The following is a 12,774-nucleotide window of genomic DNA, read 5'->3' as shown; positions in this document are numbered from 1 at the left end:
GAGCACACTCAAGAAAATGTTATAAGAAAATCAAAAGGAGGGACACCTGGGTGGCTCCGTCGGTCAGGCTTCCGGCTTTGGCTCAGGTAAAGATCTCGCGGTTCGTGAGTTCAAGCCCCATGTAGGGCTCGGTGTCGACAGCTCAGAGCTTGGAGCCTGCTTCAGATTTTGTGTCTCCTGCTCTCTCTTCCCTCCCCCACTTGTGTGTGCTCTCTTATTCTCTCTCTCTCAAAAGTAAACATTAAAGAAAAAGAAAAAAATCAAAAAGAAACTACATTTACAGTACTGTCCTGTATTTACTGGAAAAAAAATCCATGTGATCTGTTTGGTTCAAACTTGTGTTGTTCAAGGGACAACTATAATTAAACAACAAAATGGGGTCGAGTGATGCTGAGAGACTAGTGGGGGGGGGGTGTTCCTTCAGGTAGGTCACTTGGAGAAGACACATCCAAGGAGGTGGCATTTTAGCCAAGACCTCAATGACAGAAAAAGCCAGTCACATGAAGAGGTGGGAGTCAGCACTGATGCCTGAAGCGGGGATGGCCCTGTGTGCAGGGAACAGCACCAAGGGCACGTGACACAACATGGAGTGGGGATCAGCTGGGTGGGAAGAGAGTCAGATCACATGGGATCCTATAATATAGGCTTATATATTATATATAACATAATCTGGACCTTAGTTGAAATATTCTAGGAAGTCACTGGAGGGTTTTAAGTAGAGACACATCCTGGTTTACATTCTGAAAAGAGCCCAGCAGCTGCTGCGCCGAAAGTGAATGTTAGGGGCCAGGGAGAGGAGGACCACGGGGGGCCCTAGAAGAGAGAGAGGTGGCTTAGCAGACAGCATGGCTGTGCAGGTGCAGGCCAGGGCACGGACAAGATACAATCTGGAACCTGGACGCAGAGCCGGTGGGACTGCTGAACAACTGCCTGCGAGAAGGTGACAGACAGGAAGAGTCCAGGATGAGGCCTGGGTTTGGGGCATCAGTAACTCAGGGGGTCGTGATGCCATCTGCTAAGACAGCACGCCACAGAGGGGCTCGGGGACAGGTCGGCTTTGAAAATGCTCTGAGACGTCCATGTGGGTACGTGAACCTGGATGTCGGGGAGGAATCAAAGCTCGAGATGGACAGCTTGGGAGGCAATGGCGTTCAGGTGCTGAGGGGGAGATCGCGTGGGAGTACAGAGGTGGAGAAGAGGGTCAGCCCCACCCCCGAGAGACGTCCTCCCATGGACCCCGGGGCAGGGGGCAGGAGGCGGCCAAGCTCTGAGCCGAGCCCTGGATGGAGTGGGAAGGAAACAGGGCGGAAAGAGTGTCAAGGAGGAGGTGTGGTTAATGGGGTCAAAGCAGCAGAGAGTATGAAAATTAAAGTGACAACCAGAATGTCACCATGGACGCCGCTGAGCTGCACAGGAACAGTCTCAGGAGGGGACACGCCAGGTGGCTGCGTGGTGAAGGGCAGAAGGAGTAAAGAAGCAGCGAGGAGGTGAGAAGGGCTGCCACTGACAGCTCCCTCTGGATTGCCTGCTGCGAGGGGAGCCGAGGGCAGGCCTGGGCTACGGGGAGGCAGCGAAGGCGGTGGCGTCTGGGATTTTCCAGTCCCCCGTGTGCTGGTGTGAGTGACTCAGCGGAGCCGGGAAGCCAAGGTGCAGGGAGGGATACGCATGTAGCACCAGCCCCGGGAAGGTGCCCGGGTCGTAAGAACAGGGAAGACAGGGAACGAGATGTAGATGCTAGGAGGCCTGGGAAGACGAGGCCAGGTCGCAGGAGGGCAGGGAGGGGAGGAGGGCGGTAGAGGCTGCTCTTGGCAAGGCCCCGCACCTGGAGCAGTGAGGGGTAGAGACCTGCATGCTGGTGGGGAGGAGACATCTGGAAGGAAGGGGTTACAGGGCCAAAGTTGTATCTGGTAGCTGCAAGGACTGGAGAAGTCAAGGCGGCCTTGTGGGCGGCCCATCAGACAACAGGCTCCCTGAACAAAAGGGGGAACCCGGCCCGGCACTCACCGACACCATCTTGCCCTCGGAGGGCATGAAGGCGGGCCGGTTGCTGATCCGAAGCTTGGTCTGCAGCGTGTTGAAGTTGATCTCCAGCTGGCACTTCTCCTGCACCTTGGGCGGCTTGTGCTTGCGCCGATAGTCCCGGAAGTCCTCCAGCTTCTGCTGCATGGCGTGCATGGCCTTCTCAGGGGTCCGGTTCTCCAGCCAGGGGATCGTGCGACGAATCCATTCCAACAGCTGCTCCCAAAACACAGAAATGCTGCTGAAAACACCAGCAAACTGCCCCCCGTTAAAAAACAAAAACAAAAACAAAAAAACAGAAGCACCTAACAATTGGCATGGATTCACCTAACGTTCCTAAAATTACAGACTACGAATACAGTAACTCCTGACAGAGAGGAGAAAATAAAATGGCACCCCAATGCACAGCGGCATGAATGAAAACTTCGATGTCCCTCCCACCATGGCCACTGGCGATCACCCCAACGATGCCACACACAGGTCGGAAACTTAGAGTCAGCACGAGTCATGTTTTCACAAAAATGGGACATTAACAGGAAATTCGGGGACCGGACATTAGCAGACAAATGCTGGATGGAGCTTTCAAATGAAAAACAAACACCTGACAGGGTGAAATGGAAAATCAGCAAAGACTTGGGTTTGGCTTAAAAATGTAACTCTCTTTTAAATAAGCTCAAATCTAATGAAGCTATCCACCAGAGAAATGTACTGTCAATCTGGGACCGACTCCCCACCAATGTATATTTTGATTTGTTATCTAGCTTTCAAAGAAATCCACATGGTCGAAGTGAAAATGGTAGTGAATTTCTAAGCATGAAGTGATATACCCCCTTCTCTTAAATTACTGACAAGCTGAAAGGCCACTAATAATTTGCATTTATGATCACTCGGAAAATGACAGCAGGTGAGAATGAAAGCTAGTTAAAACGGTGATACACTGGCAGTCTAAGGGTCTGAGGAGGATAAACAAAGGACCAGGGGAGAAAAGGAAGGATGTAATTGCTGAGGAGTATCTGTCCTTTGATCCTGGTGGTGCCTGAAGTTGGCTGCTAGGGTTAAACACTGCTGACAAACTGAATTTTCCCATCGCAGCAGGAGGGAAATAGAAACTCGGCACCATCCGGCGGGATTACCATGAACACTCCTTTGGAAGACTGTTTCCCAGGATCCCGACACTTTTGCCAGGACGGACCACGTATCAGCTAAATTCAGTCAGAGCGAAAATGATTTGGTCTGTGATAATGCGTCACTGTCACGGAGATCAAGCCAGAGGGGTATGTGGCCGTGCGCGGCACTCAGCCCATCCCTTGTATGGGAGAGGCCACGTCGCGGCAGGACGAGGCTGTGCAAGTTGCTACTTCGGCCAAAATCAGAACAGAAAGAAGAACGACACGGAAAGTGCTTTTGTAACCGAGAATCTGGCTGAAGAGCTGCAGGAGGCATCGTGGAAACTCATGTGCAAGCACGTGGGATGGAGGGCCCTGTCTCCCCCACGTTTCCCTCTAGGTTTTCATAGACAACACAAGGCTGAGCCTCGTCTCACAACAGTTCCTATGATGCTCGGTCACTGTGTAGAGCAGGGCTTCTGAATAACACAGGGTACCCTATGTGAGGTCAGTAACCAATGAAGCAGGGAGAAAAAAAAACAAGTAATGCAAGTGAGTCGTCTGGGGGCGTCCGACCCTGGGGGTGCAGAGCTGAGAATGGCATCACACCCCCCCCCTTCTTAAAACACACAAACGACCTCTATGCTTCGGGGTGGCTGGGAAGCCCATCAGGATTGCTTTTGGGCCAGTAAGTAAGTTGTTACGAGACGAACCACCTCTGAGATCGAGTGTAGCTCCCTACTTTTGATTCCATCTGAGATGAAAAATGCAAAGAAAGGCAACACTGACAGTCGGGGTTCACCCTCCGTGCCTCACCCTCTGGGTGGGAATGGACAGGACTGCCGGTCACCCGCTTCCTTTACCTCACTTGCTAGCCTCTCATATTCTTCCATCAGCCTCTCATTCTCTTGATTCACAGCAAGAACCTTACATATCCTGTTAGCTGCTGTCTCGGCCTGTAAAACACAATAGGTAAACAGGACAGCTCTGTGACAGGGAGGCGCATGCACAGAACGGAGCGTGAGAGGGCAGGAGAGGGGATGAGGTGATGGCGTGCTGTAAACAGTGCAGATTCAAAGTTAGGGTGGAGTAAGGCTGAGGGTATGGCTCGTTTAACACTATGGATCGTTTCACACCTTTTGTTACACAGACTTACACGGCAGGCTGAATGTACTGTGGGGAGTAACGGGGAGATACCATTAGTCTAAAACAGAAGCTTCGTAAAACAGCAAGCAAGTTAGTGACAGAAATAAATGGGTCAAGGAAGCCAAATTCTCCCGTCCCTGAATGTCCACCCGAGTACTCTACTGACCTCCTGACAGTGGGGTGAGAACTCTCTAAATACCATCAGCCTTTGGAAATCAAAGCAAAAAATAATTGGCTCCTGAATATATATTGGCATTGCACCGAATTAACAGAAGGCCTCTTGTCCTAAAATAAATATGTGGATCTTGCTAGGTGGGATCCTTCCACAGAGCGAGATTTGTTTAACGTATATGAGAAGTGGTTGAGGTGTACGTAATTCTCGGCCATCACTTTGTGGAGGGGCACTTGGGCCAGGAGTGGCAAAGTGCCCCGAACCACGACCATGTGATGAACCAAGAAGAGCCAAGTTGCCCCCCCAGCCCCCCAACCTGTCCCAAAGCCTTGCCTCTAAAGCCCGCCATAGGGCCCATCTGCAGTTAGCATCATGTGCTGGTGACAGTCATAAAGAAATCACAGAAAACAATACTATGTTGTCACCCCAATCCATCGGTTTTCTCCAAGCAGAGACAGGTGAAGGGGCAAGAGACAGGTGCATATGGAGGTAGCTGAGGGACCATCACCCACAACGTGTGTCTTAAGAAATGTGGATTTTTCTGAGGTTTTAACCTTACTATCCTTTTGCTATTTCAATTAAGATTAGTCTTGAAGGATGTCAGAACCGATCACTGAGCAGTGAAGGCAGTCTCTAGGCAGAGGAGAATAAAGGGACACCAGCAAGGTGCTTGTCTCTCCTCAACAAATGTCCCCTTCACTGTTCAATGAACGTGGCGCCATTTTCAAGGCACCTGTTTTTTCCTAAAGCACAAATGTTTCCCACAATTTACTAATGAAATAAAAGCAGGAGCTTAGAAGGAAGGAAAGATAGGAGCGCCTGGGTGGGTCAGTCGGTTAAGCGTCTGACTTTGGCTCAGGTTGTGATCTCATGGTCCGTGGGTTCGAGCCGTGCATCAGGCTCTGTGCTGACAGCTGGGAGCCCGGAGCCTGCTTCAGATTCTGTGTCTCCCTCTCTCTCTGCCCCTCCCCCAGCTTGCACTCTGTCTCTGTCTCTCAAAATTGAATAAACGATAAAAAGAAAAATTTTAAAAAAAAAGGAGGAAAGATAAAAAAAAATTTAAAAAAACCTTCAGGAACTGTCTAAAGTTAAAGCTATTACCAAAAACAATTCCCAGTTTGGAACTTGCCATATTAGGTCATTACAAAACACTTAGAAGGATTCCAGGGTAAGATGTGAAGCGTACAAATGCACGCCCAGGTAGGCGCACGCGCATACACACACACGCGCGCACACACACACACAACTAAAACCGATGCAGAACAGCAGCCCAGATCGACACGTGTTGAATACCTGCTCCGCGCCCGCAAACGCATGGTAGAAGCAGGAAACGTATGTCATGATAGCTCTTTCATCGGGCTTGGGAGTGTTCACAATGTCTGAAGGGAGGGAAAAAATAACACAGAGAACAAACACACACACAGATGAAGAGTAGAAACCAGGGTGAACAAAGGGAAGAACAAATTGGTTCACACTGATCCATTTTCTGTGTGTTTCTCGGGCCCACAGTGCCGGCGCTCAGGAAGGCTCTCCAGCCCCGACGTGGTTTGTGAACAGGACGACTTGGACCGGCATGGCTTTAAAACAATCCAACGGAGGGCCTTTCTTCCTCCCCTGCCCCGTGATGAGCTTGTAAAAGTACAGCTGAGGCATTAACTGGGGGGGACTGGGTGCTGCACCTCAGGGCTTGCTGTCACTTCCTAATGACGTGTGAGGCCCACGTCCGCTCATCTTTTGACCACATCGGGTCATCTGCCGCTTTCGCTCTGAGCGCCGCATGTGACCTCGCAAGATGCTGTGAATCCGGGCAGCGCTCCGAGGCCCCATCTCTCCTGCCACCTTCCCACCCCACCTTTGTAACTGCTGGCTTTCTGGATCCTGTAAGGAGGATGTTCACCGGAGAGGGCATGGCTTTTAATGCCTTCTGCGCGTACTTACCTTGCCATTTACAGAAATCACCATGGGTAACAAAACATCTAAAGAGAAGGATATACACGGCTTGTACTTATTGTGACTCTTGCTACCGTTTGCATTAGCTGCCGAAATAACCAACAGGAAGAGAGAAAACAGAACCGTGTGAACACACATCCTTTCTTCCTTCACCTTGGCAACACCATTTTTTTTTTTTTTTTTTTTTTTTTTTTTTTTTTTTTTCTGAATTGCTTTTTACCTGTAAACTCCGTTCCGTCACTGGACAAAACGAAGTTGAAGAAAAAAAAAAAAAAAAGATACCTTGTAATTCCCTAAGGGTGAAAACCTAGTCATTGGGTTTTCAGAGGGTATTAATAGAAAGGATGCGGGGGTTGTGTAACAGTATGGAATCTTCTGGAAAACAAACACGAACAGCATACTACTGCATGGACAGAAAGGAAGTTTCAAAGAAAACTAGACTAAAAAAGACAAATGACTGCCTTCTCAGAACCAGACAGGTCTCCTTACTCAGAGGAGAGGGGGAAAGAGAAAAATGATTGGGAAAAAAAAAAAATTAAGACACAGAAGGTGAAGGGTGAGTGGTGACTCATGTTTTACATCCTCACCTTCTGTGCACCAGCAAAAGCATGATAGTAACAGGAAACATAAGTCATTATGGCTCTCTCATCGGGTCTGGCAGTGTATACTAAATCTGTGTGGAGAAAAGAAGGTTAACTACTCGGATGTTCTAGTACCCACAGGCTTTGCCAAGTGCGGCCTCAGAGAAGCCAAAGCAATGAATCTTCCCCCCGCACCCCCACACACTTATGTTGTCAAAACTTTGGCTCTAACCAAAGAAGTCGTTACTCTCTGTATACTTCTGAGAATTGCCAAAGAGAAGGACACAGCTAGTGCAGAAGACCCCTAGACTGGCAAGGAAGTCACGTCCACAGCCAGAATCAGAACTCCAGGATTCCACAGAATGCACACAACAGCACATTCCCAGAGACTCTCTACCGCGGTACGCAAGGAGGGCCCCATGGTCAACCAAGATCCACACAGAACATACGCACCCACGAATCGAAGCCTGGTGCTCACCTTAAGGAAAGGTTTGTGAGGAAAATAGGGAAACAACTTCCAGAATGTTTTAAAAGCAGGGAAGACGGGTAAGATTAGAAAAGTTTCCCCAGTGTTTCTTACAGGTAACCTGTTCACGGGAGAGAGACCCAAGTAGCCACTGGAAAATCCCCACATAGGGTCCGGAGACCAACACAAATGACAGGAAGTGAGGTCAGCAGCAGCAGGCAGGAAGGCAAGCCTTCACCAGAGGGGTGGGCGTCCTGAGAGGAGGTGGCCAGCACGTGCTGTGGCCGAAACAGGGACATGCTAATACAGTGCTGTGGTGACGAGAAGTCTGAGTGCAGGTAGCAAGGACAAAGGGTCGGTCACATAGCCCGGGACCTGTTGGGCAGTCATATCACAACATGCCCCACACTCAAGGCAGTCAAGTTCATGACGCTTCCAGAAGATTCCTGTGAGAAATTACAAAGAAAATAATATAGTATGTAAGCCTTTTTCTGAACCATTTGAAAGGAAAGGAAAAGAAAAGGAATAGACTAAGATGTGTCACAAGGGAGGAGGAAACGAAGGCATACCAGGACATCTCACTGGCCTGGAAGGATACATAGGATGGATACACGCCCAGACCAGGACTCAGAAACGAAGGGGGAAAATCTACCGACTAAGAAGCATGTGAGCATGCCAGAGGAATAATGATGGTGACCCTGAACTCACCCTCAACTGCAGTGTATTAAGGAGGCATTAATTAGCTAAATGTCTCCTGTTTTTTCCTCCCTTTAGTATTCTAGCTATTAACTCAAGTGGGTAAACTCTGGGTAGTTATTTACTCTATGGAAAGGTCCAAGGAGATATCGCACAAATGTAAACTTGGCTTAGAGAGGACAGACAAAAAGGAAAAGCAACTGTTCTCCATTGCTACTTCATTATTTTACTACTTTCTCTCTCTAAAGAGCTTTTGAAAACCGTACACAGATTCGGAGGAGTATATTCAAGTGTTAACACCCAATAATGTGGGTGTTTGATAAAATGATTAAATTAAAGGGCGCCTGGGTAGCTCAGTCGGCTGAGCATCTGACTCTTGATTTTGGCTCAGGTCATGATCTTGAGGTTCGTGAGATTGAGCCCTGTGTCAGGCTCTGCACTGAGCATGGAACCTGCTTGAGATTCTCTCTCTCTCTTCCTCTCTCTCTCTCTCTCCCCTTCCCATTCACGCACACACACACTCTTTCTCTCTAAATGAATAAACATTTCTTTAAATGCTCAAATAAGTGGGTAAAATTAGAACCCTACTTCGAAGATCACTGTTTTGAGTTGCACTGTGTCCCTCAAAAAGATATACTGAAGTCCTAACTCCCGCCCCCAGTACCTGAGAATGTGACCTTGTTTGTAAGTAGGCCTTCACTAATATACTCAAGTTAAGAGGAGGTCATGCTGGGGTAGGGAAGATCCTTAACCCAATATGACTGGTGTCCTTATAAGAAGAGGGAAAGAGATAGAGAGACAGACATGGACAGAAGGTGGTCATGTAAGGACAAAGTCAGAGGTTGGAGTGATGGATGATACCATAAGCCAAGGAATGCCTGGGGCTTCTTGAAGCTGGAAGAGGAAGGAAGAAACCTCTTCTCCAGATTTTGCAAGAAGCATGAGGCTGCCAACAGCTCGATTCCAGACTTATAGCCTACAGAACCATGAAAGAATACATTTGCGTTGTTTCAAGCCACCTAGTTTATAATTCAAAATGCAATCACCAAAAATAAGGAGGATCAGAAGATTGACAATTGCCTCTAATCAAGTTCTTTGCTTTCCCCCAACCATGTCAATTAGGGGAAGAAATGGACCATCAGGGAAGAATAGTATCAACAACAAACATAGTAATAGAAGTTCCTTGAGGGTAGGACCCTGCCTTCCACACCTCGTGATCTCCTGCAGGACCCAGCAGGGTCCTGCACACAGTGGGCGCTCGATACACGTCTGCTGAGTGAGAAGAGAATCGCAAACAAGTGAATTGAATGGATGGTCTCCACATATCTGTCCTTTCAATGGTGTGCCGTAGGTACAATGCACACAAATTCATCACATGCAGAGAGCACAGAAGTTACTGGAAACCAGTCCCCAGCATGAACGGTGCTCAGCTGAAAACTGCTGAGAAAGTGAGCTTCTTTCAGATCTAACTGAATGTAATTTAGACCCAAAATGAAACGTGGACGCTTGAGAGGCACACCGATGGCTGAACGTTCAGTATTGTGTATTTCGATTCTGTAACTTCTTCTGGCTGGAAGGATTTTTTTTTTCCCTTGTGAAGTCCTGACACTTCACAAGATTTCTTTGCTAAACTTGTCTCCATTGTTAAGAGAAATAACGATGTGTTGTTACAAAAATAGAAATCACAAAGCAAATCACAAAGCAAAGCATTCTGCCTTTTCTTTGCCAAAGCTGAACCTTTTATCAAATTATTGTCACTATAGTTTTGCTACGTGGTTTTGAGCAGGATTTTTAAAAAGAATTCAAGAGCCAGGTACAAGGAAAATTCCCTTAACCCTCCTGTGGCCAAGGACAGAAACTTCCTCGGATTCTTAAGTACTCCAGATGTAACTTGGCTATAAAGTTTTACAAACCCCCACACGTGGCCACAGCATGCACAGTCCACGGATTTTATATGAGTCGGTAAACACAATTTTCCTCTTACCTTCAGCATCCAGCATTTTGGGAATATCCAGGTGTTTCTCTGCAATTTCCATGGCCAGGTTAATATTTCCTATTGGGTCATCCTGTGTGAAACACAGCATAGCCAGTTTTCGAAAGTATCTTTTGGACAGGGGTTACGAGTAATGTTTTTTACATACCTTACTTTTCAGAGGAGACTTTCTCATGCCCACCACATACCCATGAGAGTGTAAGTAATATTCCTTCTTATCTTTTCCCAATCCCTCCAAACATTTAGAGAAAAACCAAAAATGATGTGAAAGCCACACGAGCCATGCACACTGCAAATCATAAGATGTGAGCCAAATGAACAGGCCAACTGCTTTGTAGACAGAAAAGTTGACAGATATTCTCTCATGGACCAGAAAGAACCCTGAAGACCTCCAAGCTTATTTTCAACTCTACTGATAACAACATTTAAATGATTCCAGAAGAAATCATGAAACGTACATTTTCCAGATCTGGAAGGGCATCATGGAGAATGTCTAACACCTTTGTTTTAAATGTAAGAAAGCTGAGGGGTAAAGAGGACGAAAACATGGTGGCCGGTGAAACATCTGGATCCCTAAAGAAGCAAGGGTGGCTACCCTTGAGCAAGATGGCTACCAAGATGGCTACCAAGAGCAAAAATTATGCTTCTAGGGGCACCTGGGTGGCCTAGTCGCTTAAGTGTCCTACTTCGGCTCAGGTCCTGATCTCATGGTCTGTGGGTTGGAGCTCCGTGCTGGGCTCTGTGCTGACAGCTCAGAGCCTGGAGCCTGCTTTGGATTCTTTGTCTCCCTCTCTCTCTGCCCCTCCCCTACTCATGCTCTCTGTGTCTCAAAATAAATAATCAAAATAAATAAACATTAAACAATTTGAAAAAAGTATGCTTCTGGGAAGCTAAAGACTAAAATTATGAAAATTGTGAAGAAATTTTTGTTCTTAAGATTACATTTACCTTCACAGTAAGATTGGTTAAATTATGTGTGTGTGTGTGTTAATTTATAACATAACAAAATAAATTTAACCAGAGGTGTATGTCCGAAACAGAAAAATTTAAAGACTTATTTAACACTTCTTGTTTTGATCCACTTAAGAGATTATTAGGAACCTTAAATGGGATGGGGGTAGGTAAGATAGAAAATCAAACTGAAAAGTAGTGTTAGTCCTGGGATCGCTTGAATGAATTTTAACATCAAAGCCATTTAAACATTTTAGAAACTGCAATGGTTTACAGGAGTAGAATGAGTTCCATACGCTGAAGCGGTTTTAGAAGGGCAGCCTTCAAAAACACATTCACGAGGCTCAGCAAAGAAACCCAAGTAAGCTTCCTGGCCTCACAGAGTATACATTTCAGGCAAAACATTTTTTCCAGTAAATGTTTTAACAAAGCATATCATCATTTCATTAAAAGCAGCCTTATCACCAAGTGAGTCTTACCTGTGTATTTTATGCATCTATTTATAAAGCCAAATCGCTGAGTAAAAGTATCTTTTCGTTTTAAACACGTAAGAAAAATTTCAGTATTAAAAATAGAATAATGGGGCGCCTTGGTGGCTCAGCCATTAACCACCTGACATCAGCTCAGGTCCTGATCTCACAGTTCGTGAGTTCAAGTCATACATCGTGTAAGCCCCATTTCTCTCTCTGCCCCTCACTCACTTGCACACTCTCTCTCTCTCTTTCGCTCTCAAAAAAATTACAACAATGATTCTGCGACTCTATGAAAACTACCTCATTTATACTGTGATTGAGAGAGAGAAAATGTGGCAGTTAAGTATTTTCTTGGCTCAGCTACTGGCCATGTGACCTTGGGCAGATTTCTGAATTCCATTACTTCCTTCATCTATAAAACTGGGATAATAATAGTACCTACTTCATCAGTGCATTATATTTTACTGTGCATTGTACTGAATGACTATGCATGTATATGTAACATACACAAAATAATACATATACACAATATACATATTAGTACATGTATGAATACATATGTGTGATATCTATGCATGTGCAACCTACATATTAATACATACATATGTGTATAATAAATATACCTATTTATTTATAACCGACTCTAATCTAGAGCTGTGTAACTATTAACTGCTACTGTTAATTGCTATCATTTTTCACTCACCAGACATGGCAAATTACCACAGGTCTGTGGACCATTGGTAATAAAAATCGACCACCGTAAACTGCTAATGAAACTCGTTCGATCTAGAGCAATCTCTTCATTTTGCAAACAAGATAGAGATTCACTGAAAAAAGTATACACTATCTCCAAGTCTGAAACTTTTCAAAATAACTCCAGAATAAGAGAATGTGTTTGAAAAGCTGAGGCACTCAGGCAACCTTCCGTTACGGTACAAGTAAATTTCTCAGGAGTAGCTGTCATCGGAGACAGGCCGGGAGGGAGTCAGTGAGCAGGTGACAGCTAAAAAGGTGCCAGGGGCACCTGAGTGGCTCAGTCAGTTAAGTGTCGGACTCCGGCTCAGGTCATGATCTCACGGTCCGTGACTTTAAGCCCCACATCGGGCTCTGTGCTGGTAGCCAGGAGTCTAGACCCTACTTCGGACTCTGTGTCTCCCTCTCTCTCTGCCCCTCCCCTGCTGGCGCCCTCTTTCTCTCAAAAATAAACAACCATTAGGGGCA

General features: G+C 46.4%; 1 protein-coding gene across 1 annotated transcript in view; it reads right to left on the bottom strand.

Annotated features, from left to right (window-relative positions):
- Nucleotides 1–12,774, bottom strand: part of ACTN2 (actinin alpha 2) — a 73,184-nt gene that overhangs the window by 22,018 nt on the left and 38,392 nt on the right. The window contains 4 exon segments of the mRNA XM_030334008.1: nt 2,005–2,235; nt 3,989–4,081; nt 5,737–5,822; nt 10,121–10,202. Of these exon segments, the coding sequence (XP_030189868.1) occupies nt 2,005–2,235; nt 3,989–4,081; nt 5,737–5,822; nt 10,121–10,202 (492 nt within the window).

The sequence above is a fragment of the Lynx canadensis genome, chromosome D2 (genome assembly GCF_007474595.2).
Source record: "Lynx canadensis isolate LIC74 chromosome D2, mLynCan4.pri.v2, whole genome shotgun sequence".
Taxonomy (NCBI): domain Eukaryota; kingdom Metazoa; phylum Chordata; class Mammalia; order Carnivora; family Felidae; genus Lynx; species Lynx canadensis.
This window is presented reverse-complemented; position numbering and strand designations above follow the sequence as displayed.